The sequence below is a fragment of the Oreochromis niloticus genome, linkage group LG11, assembly GCF_001858045.2.
Source record: "Oreochromis niloticus isolate F11D_XX linkage group LG11, O_niloticus_UMD_NMBU, whole genome shotgun sequence".
NCBI classification, from domain to species: domain Eukaryota; kingdom Metazoa; phylum Chordata; class Actinopteri; order Cichliformes; family Cichlidae; genus Oreochromis; species Oreochromis niloticus.
Genome location: NC_031976.2, coordinates 37,661,291 through 37,678,788, shown reverse-complemented (window position 1 = coordinate 37,678,788; position 17,498 = coordinate 37,661,291). Strand labels below are relative to the sequence as shown.

The 17,498-nt window shown below is 42.4% G+C and overlaps 3 protein-coding genes across 4 annotated transcripts in view; 2 read left to right on the top strand and 1 right to left on the bottom strand.

Annotated features, from left to right (window-relative positions):
• LOC109194537 (ribonuclease P protein subunit p25-like protein) overlaps nt 1–5,268 on the bottom strand; it is a 20,048-nt gene extending 14,780 nt beyond the window's left edge. The window contains exon 1 of the mRNA XM_019364417.2: nt 5,039–5,268. Within this exon, the coding sequence (XP_019219962.1) occupies nt 5,039–5,080 (42 nt within the window). The 5' untranslated portion in view covers nt 5,081–5,268. The remainder of the gene's footprint in view (nt 1–5,038) is intronic.
• Nucleotides 3,646–11,809, top strand: LOC102075778 (collagen alpha-4(VI) chain). Of its 2 annotated transcripts, none has more exons than XM_025911318.1 (6): nt 3,646–4,740; nt 6,978–7,085; nt 7,955–8,542; nt 8,803–9,360; nt 10,465–11,079; nt 11,409–11,809. In XM_025911318.1, the coding sequence occupies exons 2-6, from the start codon at nt 6,992–6,994 to the stop codon at nt 11,804–11,806; spliced, it is 2,253 nt and encodes a 750-aa protein (XP_025767103.1). In that variant the 5' UTR covers nt 3,646–4,740; nt 6,978–6,991; the 3' UTR covers nt 11,807–11,809. The 2 variants fall into 2 exon arrangements, with proteins under 2 accessions (XP_025767103.1, XP_019219955.1); XM_019364410.2 differs by lacking the exon at nt 3,646–4,740 and adding an exon at nt 5,449–5,660.
• LOC109204141 (collagen alpha-6(VI) chain) lies at nt 11,809–17,498 on the top strand. The gene is made up of 4 exons (XM_019364415.2): nt 11,809–11,968; nt 13,885–14,436; nt 14,723–15,298; nt 17,130–17,498. The coding sequence occupies exons 2-4, from the start codon at nt 13,962–13,964 to the stop codon at nt 17,414–17,416; spliced, it is 1,338 nt and encodes a 445-aa protein (XP_019219960.1). The 5' UTR covers nt 11,809–11,968; nt 13,885–13,961; the 3' UTR covers nt 17,417–17,498.

The window sequence follows — 17,498 nt, the reverse complement described above, 5'->3', positions numbered from 1 at the left end:
TATGCCATATGTTAAAACAAGATCTAGAGTGTGATTAAAGTGGTGGGTGGGTTCTTTTACATTTTGAGAGAAGCCAATTGAGTCTAATAACAGATTAAATGCCATGTTGAGGCTGTCATTTTTAGCATCTACATGGATGTTAAAATCACCCACAATAATTATTTTATCTGAGCTGAGCACTAAATCAGATAAAAAGTCTGAGAAATCAGAGAGAAACTCTGTGTAAGGCCCAGGTGGACGATAGATGATAACAAGTAAGACTGGTTTCTGAGTTTTACAGCTGGGGTGGACGAGGCTAAGCATCAGGCTTTCAAATGAATTAAAAGTCTGTCTTGGTCTTTCGTTAATTAATAGGCTGGTGTGAAAAATTGCTGCCACACCGCCCCTCGGCCTGTGCTTTGAGGTTTCTGGTAGTTAGAATGACTCGGGGGTGTTGATTCATTTAAACTAACATACTCATCCTGCTGCAACCAGGTTTCTGTAAGGCAGAGTAAATCGATTTGTTGATCAATTATTAAGTCATGTACTAACAGAGACTTGGAGGAGAGAGACCTAATATTTAATAATCCACATTTCACTGTTTTACTCTTTGGTTCAGATGTGGATACTGTATTGTTCTTTCTTTGGGATTTTTTATGTTTAAGTTGTTTGTTGCTGGTTTTTAGTTTGTTTTTTGTCTTTTTGGGAGCTGACACAGTCTCAATGGAGATGGGTTTTTGGGGTGGTAGCAGGAGGAGAGAAGCTGCAGAGAGGCGTGTAAGACTGCAACTCTGCTTCCTGGTCCCAACTCTGGATAGTCATATTTTGGGGGGTTTAATAAATTGGTCCATATTTCTAGAAATGAGAGCTGCTCCATCCAAAGTGGGATGGATGCCGTCTCTCCTAACAAGACCAGGTTTCCTCCAGAAGGTTTGCCAATTATCTATGAAGCCCACATCGTTTCTGGGACACCACTCAGACAGCCAGCAATTTAAGGAGAACATGCGGCTAAACATGTCACTCCTGGTCTGATTGGGGAGGGGACCAGAGAAAACTACAGAGTCCGACATTGTTTTGGCAAAGTTACACACCGATTCAATATTGATTTTAGTGACCTCCGATTGGCGTAACCGGGTGTCATTACTGCCGACGTGAATTATGATCTTACTGTATTTACGTTTACCCTTAGCCAGCAGTTTTAAATTTCCTTCAATGTCGCCTGCTCTGGCCCCTGGAAGGCAATTGACTATGGTTGCCGGTGTCTCTAGCTTCACATGTCTGAGAACAGAATCACCAATTACCAGAGTTTGACCCCTGGCGGGTGTGTCGCCGAGTGGGGAAAAACGGTTAGACACATGAACAGGTTGGTGGTGTACCTGGGGCTTCTGTTTAGGACTATGCTTCCTCCTCACCGTCACCCAGCCGCCCTCTTTCCCCAGCTGCTTGGGGTCTGCCGGGGAACAGCTAGCGGGGCCTACGCTATCTTCGGCTGCACCAGCTACAGGGCCTGGCTAGCTACGGGTGAATGAAGGGTGCGAAGCCGAGTCTCCAATTCAGTAATCCTGGCCTCCAGAGCTGCAAATATGCTACATTTGTTACAGGTATCATTACTGCTAAAGGAGGCCGAGGAGTAACTAAACATCTGACACAATGAGCAGGAAAGTGCAGGAGGGACAGGTGAAGTAGCCATGGTGCTAACGAGTCGGCTACGAGCTAAGCTAAGCTAGCGAAACAGTAAAGAGACAGTGAGTGAATACTTTGGCTATAAATTAGGTAGTGAGTACACAGAAAGGGTGATTCAGATGAAGCACGTTAAGATTATACTATGAAAAAGGGATGTATCAAAAGATTTAAATTAAATTGCTAAGCAGAAAAGCTACTCAGAAACACCACTGTGTTTGAGCAGGAACAGGAAGTGATACTCTACCACAGAGCGAGCGAACACCAAGTGACAGCGCCACCAAGAGTCAGGAGCAGTATACACTGAACAATCCACCTCATTCATTTTTTTGAGTGTATTTTACATATTACTAATGTCGTAATTTAGCTCTGCAGTTCAGATTTTTGTACAAACCTTTAATTTTATGAGGGAAAAAGTGAACATTTGTCGGCCAGTGTTACACATGTAACACTGTTACACACTCTGAACCACTACACGTATAATTATAATTATAACTATAATTATAAATGTGCTATACATGAGAGCCCTGCGACAGGCTGCTGACCCTGCCTCTCACCTTGTTCACACAGAATTTCTACTGAATTTCCTCAGAAAACAAATGTTCTCCTTCCAATGAATTCTTCCCATCCAGCTCTCTCTGTCTCACGCACGCACACACACACACACACACACGCACGTACGCACACACACACACACGCACACACACACACACACACACACACGCACGTACGCACACACACGCACACACACACACACACACACACACACACGCACGTACGCACACACACACACACACACACGCACACACACGCACACACACACACACACACACACACACACACGCACGCACACACACGCACACACACGCACACACACACCCTAACCCTGTTTGATTGTAAGAAATGATCGATGTTTAACTCTATAGTTTCCTTTTGCTCGTTATAGCTGTTAGTTGGAGCTAACATCCTGCTTTTTACATAATTCGTTTCTAGACTGTTTGTTTGCTCTGCAGTGTCACACATTAACATAGACGAGGGGTTCAGGAATATTACAGTTAGCAGTCCCTCTTCCATGAACTCAATCAGAACCATAAGGGAAAATATGACTGAGTGGGACCGTAGAAGCTTTGTGAAGCCTTGGAGCAGCTTTTGTTTTGGATAGCAGCCTCGCTCTGATGATCCCAGTGTGGAATTCATCTGGATTCATTCTGCTTGTGTTCAGGCAGAATTTCTGCAGAATTTCCTCAGAAAACAAATATTCTCCTTCCAACATGAACTCTTGCCATCCAGCCTCTTTCTCTCACACACACAGGGTTTTCTTTCCAGTGTGAGCAGGATCAGAGCAGACATGTGTTTTTAATCTTCAGCATCTCTTAATTTGCCAAATAGGGGGTTAGAGTGCAAAGTTTAGGTGCAGAATTTTCAGGACTGCCTTAAACCTGCAGTCTGTCTAATGGCCAGCAGGTGGAGACAGGTGATGGTAACGATAGTGTTTTAATAAAGACCTCAAGGACCGAGCACACACTCAGACCACGAGAACAGGTCAGAGGGTGCAACACTCACAGAGAGGAGTGGGTGGGCGGGTCGAGATTTCAAAGTCTGAATTCAGTTGTGTCGCTTGAAAACTAGACAAGAAATAGAAGCTAAAGTGAGTCCGAAGCGACCACGTCCCGTAGCTGTAACGATGAGGTGTCGGGGACACGGGGGATGAGTTACAGATGTGCTGCTGCTGCAGCTGGAAGACACGCCTACTGGGATCAACATCTGCACACGGGAGGGAGAGGGTGGGGGAACCAGGCAAAGATAAGGGAAAGGAGGAGCTCTGGATTCATGGCAATGTGACACGGAAGCCTTGTTGCTATTTTTCTTCACATTTTTTGGATTCTCATCATGATAAGATTGTCTTTGTGAGGTTTTCAATAAAAGTCATTGTGAACTGAAAGAATCTGACCTTAAAAGTTTTTTTAGCCATCTGATTTGTTTATTTTTGTGCTGTGTATTATTAGCTTACAGACTGCTGTTGCATACTGTTCTCTATATTTCAGCCAAGATATTGTATTTGCACAAAAGACACAATGCTAATTGGCCACTCCTTGATTTCTGTCAGATCATGACACAGATTTTAATGTTAGACAAAGATAAGCTGAGTAAACACAAAGTGTAGTTTTAAGGGGAAAAGTTCTCCAAAGCTACCTGCTCCTGTGTGAAACAGTAACCGCCCCTGTTTCAATAATGAATTCATGTGATTGACGGAGTTCAGGTTCACTGCCACACTCAGGCCTGACAAAGACCTCAGACAGCAGCACATCACAGCACCATCTGGAGCCTGACAGGGTCACAGAGACGTTTCTAAAGCTGTGAGACTCCAGCGAACTACGGTGGAGTCATTATCCACACATGGAGAAAACCCGGAACAGTCCTGGATTCGTCACCGGAGCGACCGGCCGCCCAAACCGGCGACTCATCCAGGAGGTCGCGGTGGCGGTAGTCTGACGGTCTGAATTCTGCTCTCTTCCAGAAGACCCTGAAGGAGGATGTCCGCCCATCAGGAGATAATAATGATCTTTCCTGGACTTCAATCAGACTGAGATGCTTTGGCATGGTTTGTCTGTTGAATTGACAGAAAACAGGGTACCAGCACTTTCTTCTGTTTAAAACAGAGCTTCAAAGTGTTCTTGGTCCCTGAGAATTTCATGTGGACAGCTTGTTTCTAAAACATTTATGAGGGCTCCAAATGCTGTAAGAATAGGGCACAGTAAGAAGCTCGGAGGACCCAGCAGTTACAAACTCTTCAGCAAGACTTTGACAGACTCTGAGATGGTTTTAAGCTCTGCTGCTGGAGCCACGTTCAGCTAAAAGCACACGGATGCTTCAATGTGACCAGAAAATCCTTTTGATTCACAAGTCAAACATGTAAATCCACCTCTAATGAGCAATATGACGGGAGGAGCCAGAGGAGGTGCGACCCTTCCTCCTCCACCCCCACCATCGCCCCTCTCCTCCTCTAAAAGCAGCCCTCAGCTGCAGCTCTGGGTCTGCTGTGTTTGGTTGCAGAGGTGCTGATGCTGCTGCAGCAGAGCTGTAAGTGGGTTCACGTCTTTCTCTCTTTAATCTTGTGCAGTCAGAGAAAATGTGCAGATTTTTCTGTGTCAGGTTGGGAAGTTTGGAATTTCCTGGAGTGTCAGAGAGGAAATGATTTCAGCTTTAAAAAGACTTCTTGCGTTAACAGTTTACCGTCTGTCTGCTCCTGAAAATATCACCTGATGATGTCTGATCACAGGTCAGTTTTGTTGTGATCATTGCTGTGATTTTGATTCTTCTCCGGAATCAGATGGTGTGAAAGCGGCTGCTTGTCTGCTGAGACAAGCGTGTTTCTCACCTTGGCACGCCTATGCAGCCGCCTCTTCAGATTCGGATTCATTTAAAATGTGCTGCTTGATGAATGTTCCTTGGATGGACTGACGCTGCTGACTCAGATCACTGGAGCACCAGCTTTTTATAGTTGTAGATTCATAGTGGCACCTGTGGCCAAAGCTACGCTATCGACATTCAGATCAGTATTGAGCATGTTTTTAGATCTGTCCACTTCAGTGTAGAGCAGGGGTGTCAAAGTCCAGTCCTCGAGGGTCGCTGTCCTGCAACTTTTCCATGTGTCCCTGCTGCAACACACCTGAATACAATCAGTAGGTCATTAGCAAGACTCTTTAGAACGTGACTGCATGCTGAGGTGGTGATTCAGCCATTTGATTCATGTTACAGCAGCTCATGAATGAATAAACATGGTGCAATAAAAGTACTGTTAGAAGTACATTTTTCCAAACACTTACATTTACTTAAATTAACCTGAGTAGGGTTATGGGTTGCCACCTCAGCATGCAGTCAGGTTCTACAGAGTATTACTAATGACCTACAAATTGTATTCAGGCGTGTTGCAGCAGGGACATGTGGAAGTGTCAGGACTGCGGCCCTCGAGGACTGGAGTTGGACCCCTGGTGTAGAGAGTTAAGACGTGCTGTGTTTTACCTCAGCGGGTTTTTGTGGTGACTGAGTGTGATGCTGTTTGTTGATATGCTACAGAAATGCAGCCTGCGTGTTCTTATGTGCAGCTTACTCAGCTCATGTGTAGAAAATTCATTCTGCCTACGAAGGCGTACCAGGGCAATATTTAAAAAAGAATATTTAAATAATGTTATTACTTTCTTATACTTTTGCTCTTTATTTGCTTTAGCGTGTAATCAAAGTTTATATTTAATGAAAAAGGTTGAAAATAATTTTAGATCTCTAATCTCGCTGCTTTTCTCCAGAATCTATTATTAATATTAATTTTAAGAATAAAGTCAAAATATTGTTTGAACTTTTTTTTTCTTAACATTTTGTTCCAGTACATGAGCGCGAGCTTGCATTTGCAGAATGAATAAGGTTTGACTTATGGTCTTTTTATTTTTATTTACTAGTGAAAATCCTCAATATTTAATGTATTAACAATTCTGATTTGAGTGTTTTAGAATGATTAAAAATCAAAGTCCCTGAAATCATTTCCAACTGACAGAATGAAAAAATGTTGGTTTTTGTTTTGTCTGTGTTATAATAAAAACAAATCTTTGGATTTCAGATTATTGTCTGACTCGAGGGAACCTTTCTTATTTGTCCTAAACACTTATCAAAAAAAGTGACCAGTGACAGATAATTAGTTAGAGACTTACAATGAAATACAAAACTAAATTTTGAAATTAAACTCCATATTGTGGGATTTTATCAATATTGGCTACGAAGTCACAAAACAATAAAATTAATATTTGTCAGCTATAAAAAGTAATTCATCCTTTATAGATAAAGCCGGTTAGTCCAGTTATATATTTTACAGTCTGAATCCAGTCTGGGTGTTTAACACTGAAGCCTTTCACAGTATTTTATTATTCAGGATAATCAGTGAGAGAAATGACTTTTGTTAGTTTAGTCGGCGCTGAGAGGAACGCGAGTATGTAAGAAAGAAACATTAATTCATCATTTCATCGACACATGACGGGGGGCTAGACTAATATTCAGTTTTAGAGTTCATATTAACTGTTAATTGTAGCTAGGCTCAAAGTGTTAATGCTAGCTTATTTGAATAAAAAAACATTGTCATATGCAAAACTAGGGTGGCATAGGATTATTTTAGGGAGGCACATGCCACCCCATAGATCCGCCCGTGGGCAGACTTTGTGAAATTAACTGATTAAAAATTAAAGCCATGTCATTATGCGTGAAAGCATGTTCACGTGATTTATAATGTGTACATTGTTGTTGGTACACTTTCCGTCTTGTGGCTGGTGTAGGAGGAGAGAACCAAATGAGCGGTCCCAACATGACGGGGAGGACAGGTCTCCTCTTCAGCCTCATCACAGCGGCACTTTTCTGTGGCGTCGCTGCTCAGACAGTCAGAGGTAGGTACTTGAATGCAACATGCCAGGCTGTGTTTTTGAAACCTGAGTTTAGGTGCAGGATATTCCAGGTGGTCATGTGCTTTTGTACATTCATGTGATTGCTTTCAAAGACAAACTGTTAATTCTCAATGGCACGGTGTTGCTTCCAGACTAAATAGTCTATTTTATCCTCTTTAAAGAAATTGAGACACCAATTTAATTCATTTTTCTACTGATATATTTCTGTTTACTCCATTAAAATGTGATATTTTTCAGTTTTCCACAGTGGTATAGCATTCAACTGTAAGCAGCAAAAAACCCCCAAAACAAATCATGAATATTTGATTCCTCAGTGATCTCATAGTGTGTACCGTAGAGCAGCAGTCCCCAACCCCCGGGCCTTGGACCGGTACCGGTCCGTGAGTCGTTTGGTACCGGGCCGCGAGAGTTGAGGCTCAGGTGTGAAATGTGTGGTTTTCAGGGTTTTTATCAGTTTTCAGCGTTATTTTGTTATCGTTTTTATCGTTAACTCGGTTTTCCTGGGTCTTTTCACGTGTGTTATGAATAAATCTTCTTTTTTTCGGTACTAGTTTTATTTTGTTGTATTTATCCGCGACACCTTAAAGGCCGGTCCGTGAAAATATTGTCGGGCATAAACCGGTCTGTGAGGCAAAAAAGGTTGGGGACCGCTGCCGTAGCGGGTCAGTGGGATTAATAGTAGAGAACAGGAGACAGAACATTTTATACAGTAATACCTGTTAAAAACTCCATAGTGTTTCATTAGTTCATCACAATTATTGGACCTTAGCTGATAATGTTATTTGGGGACTTTGTGTCATCTTCCTGTAATACTTGTGTATGAGCACTGATTTTCTTTTTCTGCTATCCAGAGTGTGAAAACGTCACCGTCGGTGACATCGTCTTCCTAGTTGATGGCTCGTCCAGCATCGATGATAAAAGCTTTCAGGATATCCGCACATTTCTCCGCAACACCATCCAGAGCTTTGAAATCGACCCCGACAAAGTTCAGATCGGTTTGGTGCAGTACAGCGATGATCCTTATCCGGAGTTCCAGCTGACGGATCACAGGGACAAGAATTCCCTGCTGGCTGCAGTGGAAAACCTTACCCACCGAGGAGGCGGCACAGAAACCGGCAAAGCCATAGACTTCCTCCAGAAGGAGTACTTCACCAAAGAGGCCGGCAGCCGAGCTGAGCGACGTGTGCCTCAGATTGCTGTGGTCATCACAGATGGCGAATCCACTGATGACGTATTGGAACCTGCCAGGAGACTGAGGCAGCACGGTGTCATCGTGTTCGCCATCGGGGTCGGACAGATCAAGCAGACACAGCTTATAACTATCGCTAACTGGCCCTCGGAGCGCTTCGTCCTCACCACTGACAGCTACCAGAAGCTCCAGGATCAGACCAACAGCCTGCTGGAAACCGTCTGTCTCAGTCTGGAGGATCAGCGGCTAGGTAAAGAAAGCTGATTGGTTGATACAGTTTGCAGTGATCTCTTTATTTTACAATTAATTATATCTAAGAAACACCTAAATGCATTTTTGACATGGACACAAGAATCAACAGAAACCTGAAAATACACATTTTGCTTGGTCCATCCTCAGCTGTGCCTCTGAGCACTGTGAGGTAGTAGATCACATGAGCGCTAGGCTTGTTGTATACTTAAAACTCTGCATGAACTTGTAATAAAACACTTTTGCTTCTGTCTTCTTCAGCTTTGGTCGACAGGTTTGCAGATATTTTCTTCCTGGTGGACAGTGGAATAGCTTCAAACCAGTTCACCCTGTTTAGAAATGAGCTTTTCAGACTGTTGAATCGACTGGAACTTGGAGCGTCTGGTTACCGTGTCGGTTTGGCCCAGTACGGTCAGGACGTCAGAGTTGACTTTCGTCTCAGCACTTATGAAACCAAGCAGCAGATTGTGGCTGCTGCCCGACGTTTCCGACTGCGTTCACAAACAGGCCAACCACGAAATCTTGGACAAGCTCTGTCCTACGCTAAAGAGAACTTCTTCACTGCTGAGGCAGGAGGCCGTGCAGACCAGGGAACCCCACAGTATTTGATTGTAGTGGCTGGAAAAGACTCGGATGATCCTGTGTTTTGGTCTGCTGAAAATCTGAAAGACGAGGGGGTAATTATTGTGGGGATGGACGCAGGTGCGACACAGGATGCTCTGGACCGCTTTGCCAGCTCTGGCTATATCTTTGATTCTTCAAGAGTAACTCTGCTGATTGACCTGCTCACAGCCCAGAGAGTGGAGACTGTCACTGAAGGTGAGAAAGCTGCCATCGGTTCATCATCATCATCATCAGTAACTACAGAGCAGTGTTTCTGAAGCAGCTATGAATGCAACGATGGTTTATTATAAGTAAGCCAGAGTTTTTCAGAGGAAGCAGTCAGATCATCCCAACTAATGATGCAGAAAGTCTCCACAAAATCACCTGAGGTTTTTTTTCCAAGGTATTTTTGCTCTTTTAAAACTAAATAGCTCTTCACTGTACTTTAAGACCCATTACTATCAACTGTGATCCAGGTGTACAAAAACCTGGATCTGGAACATGTCAGCATAGCTTTTTCTCTCTCATGTCACAGCAGACCATAAAAAACCTCAATGAGGGAAGGAATTCCACAATTTTTGTTCTTTTATTCATGGAGGCTAACATTTTAATACTGTGTTTAGGTCTTATGGTTGGTTTGGTGAGTGAAACTCAACCATGCCTGAAATGTGCCTGCAGCATTATCACCTTCACATTAAACTCACAAACAGTTTTAACAAAGATCTCCAACATCACTGTCTGGAACGCAGCGCCAAACCATGACAGAGCCTCCACTGTGTCTCACAGATGGCTGTAGACTCTCACTGCTGGGCCTCTCTCCTGACCTCCTTCCTACGATGTTTTGAACCATTGGAACCATTCATCTTCATCAGACCCGTTCCTCTGATCTTCAGTCCAGTTTCTGTGTAATTTTCATACCTCAACCTTGCTTTTATCGTGAAACCCACCATCGTCCATTACCCAGACCCTGCACACACACACACACACACACACACACACACACACACTTTAGCAGAGAAATCAACATACTTACAGCCTGTTTTAAAAAAAAATCTACAGCTTTTTCCCTTTTCATAGCAACGATATGGAAATTATTATTTTATAATTCATGCAGATGGAGTTGTTCAGGCTCAGTGCGTCTTGTCCCAGAAAACCAATATGGCAGCAGCTGGAATTCTAAACCTGAGCCTTTAAAATGCAATAGTCCTGAAACCTCTTTTATTCATCTCTTATGTACAATGTGTAAATAAATCTTGATGATTTCTGTTTCCAAACAAAGTTTCAGATGGGTCGACTAAACTGAGTGTGCTCCTTTCACAGATTGCAAAACAGCTAACAAGGCAGACATTGTGTTCATTGTTGATGAGTCTGGAAGCATTGGAGAGGAAAACTTCAGGCTGATGCGTGACTTCCTGCGCTCAGTCATCAGCGTCCTGGAAACTGGTCCATCTAAAATCAGAGTAGGCATTGTTACATACAACGACGTGCCGACTCCACATGCCTACCTCAACATGTTCGGAGACAAGGATGATATTTTGAAGTTCATCAATATCCTGCCTTACCGTCAAGGTGGTACAAAAACTGGGGCTGCCCTACACTTCGCCCTGAAAAACATCTTCACTGAAGAAAAGGGCAGCAGGAAGGATGTCCCAAAGGTAGCGGTGGTAATCACAGACGGTGAATCCCAGGATAATGTGACCGAACAGGCAATCGCTCTCCGTCGAGCTGGTGTCACAGTTTTCGCTGTCGGAATCAAAGAGGCCAATAAAGCCGAACTGCTGGAGATGGCATCTTACCCCAAGTCTAAGTTTGTTTTTACTGTGGACAGTTTCGTCAAGCTGAAACCCCTGAAAGAAACTTTGCAGGCAACCCTGTGCAACACCATCATCCAGATCGGGGTCCAGGACAAGGAAAGTGACGCAGAGACCAAAGAAGGTTTGAACTAAGCTTTCCTGATAAGTTGCCGTTAGTTTTCCCTGAGAAATGTTAACTTTTGTAGTAGCATTATTGATGCAATGCTCTGTGTTAATGTTAGAAGAATGTCAAGGTAGGTGACTGGATCTTACCTGATAAATTTCCAGATAAGAAAAAAGAGTAAGAAACCGCTCATCCATTATTAAGTTATAGTTGTTCATAAGCGGCCTGTAAAACATGCTGGGTGTAAATATAGTTTCTCAAACATTTCAGACTCTGAATGTTCAGTTCAAACTCGCTCTCTGTGACTGTGTGGGAAGATCTAACTCCCGTTGTTTGTTTCTCTTCAGCATGTAAAGAAAAGGACCAAGCTGACATTTTCTTCCTGATGGATGACTCAGGGAGCATTACAAATGAAGATTTCTCAGACATGCAGAAGTTTATCATTGAGATTCTTCATACCTTCCGTATTGGGCCAGACCATGTTCGCATGGGTCTTGTTAAATATTCAGATTCCCCCTCTCTACAGTTTGACCTAACACAGCACTCAGATGCTAAGACAATGGAAAATGTAGTGAAGAAAATCATTCACGAAGGAGGTGGAACAAACATAGGAGAAGCACTGTCATCCATGAAAGGACATTTTGAGAATGCAAAGACGAGCCGTGGCTACAAAGTCTCAGAGTACCTGATCGTCATCACCGATGGAAATCCGAAGATAAAGTTCAAATTCCTGCAGAAGAATTAAGGAGGCAGGGGGTCATCATCTACGCCATCGGGGTGAAATCCTCAAATGATAATGAGCTGAATGAGATTGCTGGGGATCCAAAGAGAAAGTTTTTTGTCGATAGTTTTGATGCCCTGAAAACCATCAAAAATAACATCATCAGAGAGATCTGTATTCTGGAAGGTAATTAACTTACCTTACTCAGGTAGACTTCATTTTATGGCACTTATCATTGAGATAATAAGAGGAGAGGATAGAGAAGAAGACCATAAACTATTTCAGAAATGTAGATTAGATGTATATATGTATTCCACTTTCTTTTACAGGACTCATGAGGCTAGCAAATTCACTTTTTCACCCCCTTCTTTCACCCCAACTGGTCGCAGCAGATGGCCCCGCCCCTCCCTGAGCCTGGTTCTGCCGGAGGTTTCTTCCTGTTAAAAGGGAGTTTTTCCTTCCCACTGTTGCCAAAGTGCTTGCTCATAGGGTCATATGATTGTTGGGTTTTCTCTGTATGTATCATTGTGCTATCTACTGTACAATATAAAGCGCATTGAGGCGACTTTAGTTGTGATTTGGCGCTATATAAATACAATTTAATTGAATTGAATTGAACTTTTCAGAAGTGCATTTTAAAATGTACTTGTGAAGAACAAAATATCAGTTTTCTCTGTTTAGTAAGTCTCAAGCACTTGGAGAGTTCCAGTATTTAACCCAAGTGGAAGTGTCCCTTTAACATGGTTGTAGTTCGGTTGAGTCACAAATGAGCCAATGAAGACCATAGACATCCCCAGGACATAGTTTGTCATCTCATTGGAGCAGGCCCCAATGTTGTCAGGCACACATACTAGCACAATGGGGGCCATATTGAGTACCATTCTGGGTTGCTGCAATGAAATGTTGGCAAAATGGACAAGCCTGTCAGGTCATTTTTGTCTCTGATTTCAATCCAGTTTTTCTAACACATTACCCTGTCCATGTCAGGGTACAGTTAGGTCCATATACATTTGGTCACTGACACAAGTTTTGTTTTTTTGTTCTTTTTACCTGTTTACTGAAACAAATTTAATTATAGTTATTTGGACATGGACATAATGTGTAGATTATCAGCTTTCCTTTGAGGGTATCCACATTCAAATTGGATGAAGGGAGTTTGAGCTCCTTAACATATGCGGCCCTCTTTTTTTTAAGGGATCAAAAGTAATTGGACAAAAGCTCAAAGGCTATTTCATGTGCAGGTGTGGGCGATTACTTAGTTATGTCATTATCAATTACTAAAAGGCCTGGAGTTGATTTAAGGTGTGGTGCTTGCATTTGGAAGATTTTTCTGGAAACAACACAACATGCTGTCAAAGGAGCTCTCCATGCAGGTGCAACAAGCCACCCTTGAGCTGCGAAAACAGAAGAAAAAAAACATCAGAGAAACTGCTACAATATTAGGAGTGGCAAAAAAAATGTACCAAAAAAACTTCATTCATCAAGAATGTACACCCTACTTGTTTCCTTTGCATCAGTCTGCGTCTCCCACTTACTTTGTGTTTGTCCTGCAGCTCTGCACTGCTCAGGCGGTAAAAAATGCGCGTGCTTTTTGTAAGCTCGTTCCCGGCGTGTAACCAGGGCGCTCTGCCGTCAAGGGCGATGATTGTTAATGGTATCCATGTGACTGATGCAAGCCAGATCCTTTTATTTAGCAAAACTGTGATTAAATAGTTAAATATTATTGTTGAGAGGCACAGGTAGGACTCCACATGCACACACACACACATTAAAAAAAGAAAAGGTGCTCAAGCCCCTTCCGCTCCCCGCTCTGCACATGCCTGGTGAAGAGAAACCCCTTCACAGCAACCAAGTGAACAACACTCTCCAGGAGATATTGATACCCAAGTCTACCATAATGAGAAGACTGCATCAAAGTAAATACAGACGGTCCATGAGGAGAGAAGAGGGAGCAGATTAACTCAAATCTCGCTAAACAACAAAATAGCTGAGCAGAGAAGCTTTCACATGCTCAAAACTGCCAATCCTAGGCTCAGGTAGGCCCTGCAATTACCTATAGAAAGGGAAAACCACACTAACCTCTATTTGTTTTTCATCCACAGCTTGTAAAGACACACAAGGCGACATATTTTTCCTAACTGACAGCTCTGAGAGGATCTCTGAGGAAGGCTTCCAAAAGATGAAAGATTTCATGAAATCTGTCATTAGCAAGTCCATCATTGGGCAGGATAAGGTGCATGTTGGTTTGATGCAGTACAGCACCACCTCACGCCTGGAGTTTGACCTCACCACACACTACAACCTGGAAGGAATGCTAAACACCATCGATGATATGGAGCAGATGAATGAAGGCACTCGCACTGGCAGGGCCATCACAGAAGTCTCACAGTATTTTGATGCAGCCAGAGGAGGGCGTCCTTGGGTGAAGCAGTGGTTGGTCGTTATAACAGACGGTAAATCCCAAGATAACGTCAGAGAACCAGCTCGTGCTCTGAGAGACAAAGGAGTGGTGACCTATTCCATTGGAGTGGATAAGGCTAACAGTAGCAAGCTGTCAGACATCAGTGGCTCATCGCAGAGGGTCTTTATTGAGAATACCTTTGATGGATTGAAGGAACTAGGGACCAAGCTGGCCTTGGAGTTCTGTGAGAAAGGTAAGAGAGGCTGTTTTAAGCCATCTGTGATGTCAGACTGTCTAAAAAGTATTTTGGAGTAACCAAAGAAGGAGTCTGTAGAGATGTTAAATCATCCAGTTAATTAACAATTCAGGTTTTTTAAAAATTAAACCCATTAATATCTCAGCACGAATGGCTAATGATTGATTTAGTAAAATAAAAATTAGTTAAAAAAATGTTTTGGCTTGTTTATATTTTAATGTGAAAACAAATAGTTGTGTCTGTCTTTGCTAACTTTCTCTCTGCCTCTTTTTCCTTCATCCAGATTGTAAAATAGAAAAGGCTGATATTATTTTTCTGGTGGATGGTTCTGGAAGCATAAAGAAGGAACAGTTCAAAAGTATGCAAACCTTTATGGCTTCAGTTGTGACCCAGACCACAGTTGGTGAGAATCTGACTCGTTTTGGAGTCATTCTCTACTCTGACGCAGCCAACTCCAGCTTTACTCTAAATGAAATTTACTCCAAAGGAAAAGTCCTTGAAGCTCTGCAGCAGCTGATACAACCACAAGGAGGCACCTACACAGGTGCCGCCTTGGCATACTCGCTGCAGTACTTTAACGCTAAACATGGCGGCCGGAGAGAAATCAGGGTGCCTCAGATTCTCATGGTGATTACAGATGGAGCAGCTCAAGACCGTGACAGACTGAAAGCAGAATCTGATGCTCTGCGAAAAAATGGGGTCACAGTCATCAGTATCGGAGTGAAGGACGCAGACAGGAAAGAGCTGGAGACCATGGCTGGTGACGACACATCCAAAGTTTTCTTTGTGGATAATTTTGAGGGTTTAGAAACTCTGTACAAGAAGATTTCTCCTGTCCTTTGCAATACCACTAAGCGAGGTAAGATGTGTCCAGCGTGAAATATTATGCTCTTTAATTGTCTTTGTCAATTCAATTTTATCTATATAGCAACAGTTACCTCAAGGCGCTTTGCACTGTAACATAAAGACCGCACAATAATACAAAGAAAACAGAGAAAAGCCCAACAATCATATGACCCCTATGAGCAAGCACTTTGGTGACAGTGGGAAGGAAAAACTACCTTTTAACAGGAAGAAACCTCCAGCAGAACCAGCCTCAGGGAGGGGCGGGGCCATCTGCTGCGACTATTTAGGGTGAGAGGAGAAGAACAGAACAAAGACACACAAAAAAAAAAACATTTTCATTGCAGCAGAATGTATTGATCTCCTAAAATCGTGTTTTTGGCTAGATTTAAGTGAGGGAGTCAGTTCAGTTACACTAAAGATAAATATGTGACAGCCTGCTACACTTGGAGAAACTTTTCCTTAACATTTCCATATGTTCATGCAGTAATCATTAAGCAGCTACAATTTCCTCATTTTAATAGCTCTGTAAGTCCATATGTAAACGTATTATTCTTGATAGTGGACGCAGGCAGCACACAGTAGTGCTCCCTATTGTATCTGATGAATGAGGAGTGCACTGTAAAGTCTCGTGTTCATTCTCTGACCAAAGCAGATCCATACCCATCCTTACAGACACATTTAATGTTCTGTGTTTGAGTTGCCTTTTGTTTGGTGTTTAATTTCAGTTAAAGTAACTGTTGTTCAGCCGTTGTTGAGCAGCGTAAGACACAAAGTGACAGAGCCAGGACATTGGAGTAGTAATTACAGAGCTACACAGATGTATAAATGTGAGCATTTCGAGTATCATATTTATGGAAGTTCTAGGGGAACATCTGAAACCAATTCTGAAAAAAAGAAAGGATACTGTGTAAAATGCAATGATTTTTAAATCTCATGAACCCATATTTGGATCACAATAGAACACTAAAAACAACCGAAAAAGCGTGCAAATTTAAGAAAGATATCAGTTCATTTTGAACTGATGGTAATGAGGGGCACATTTCCCACTGTGTCAGTAAACATCTGGGAACCAGGGGAGCAGCTGCTGCACTTTTGGGAGAGGACCTATGTTCACATCCAGTGATTTCTGGCTCTTGAGCCCATGCAGTGATTTCCATCACAGAATCATGCCTGTTATTAATGAATTGCTGCCTGAGGGTGAAACATTAAAGGCATCCAATGTTGATTTTCGGCCTTGTCCCTTTGCACACAGAGATTTCTCAAGATTTTCTGAACCTTTTGATGATATTATGTACTGTACATGATGAGATATTCATGACTGTACCCAGAGGAATATTATTCTACAATTGTTCCACAATTTGCCTGTAAGAAGCTCTTTTTATACTAGAGCTAATTAGATAATTCCCCCACAAAATGTTCCTCCAGCTGTTTTTCTTTAGTACCACTTACTTTTCCAGCCTTTTGGAGCCAGATTTTCATGGGTTCTTTTGTTAATAAAATATAGTTTTGTGAAATGTGGAAATCATTGCATTTATTTACATTTTACTGTGTTACAGGTTTTTGTTGGGTTTTTTTAGAATTGATTTATTTTCTTTATTCATTTCTTGTTTGGTATAATTTAAATTAAGCGCTTATTACCCCTTATCTGACCATGTTTCACAATCTTTACATGCATTTTTTAAAATGTTCCCCAAGTTCTTCATTAATATCTTATTTTTGGTTAACCGTTCTTCCAGTGTCATGATAGACTCTAAAGACTAACCAAAGAATTGGCATCAGGTTTTTGGTTGGCTTGTTGTGTATTAATGACGTCAAATGTCTCATTCTTGCTTTTTCTTTGGCAGCTTACAACCAGACAGACTTGGTCTTCCTGCTCGATTACTCGAGCAGCATCAACCTAGAAGAGCACAAAATGATAAACTTCACAGCAAGTGTGGTGGACAACTTTAATGTCAGTAAAGAGTTGGCACATGTTGGACTTGCACAGTTCAGTGACAAACCTAAAGATGAGATTCACCTTAACACGTACAACAACAAGACGAAGATGATTGGACATATCCTTAACAGGCCATATAAAGGTCGTGCTAAGGTTCGGAAATTGAGGAGGGAGACCAAAAATAACGACCACTGATCCGGCCGGGTGCAATTAGACGGCGTTTTAATGGATACACATGTGGAGTCCAAACACTGTGCAGATTCAGTGTTGAACTGTC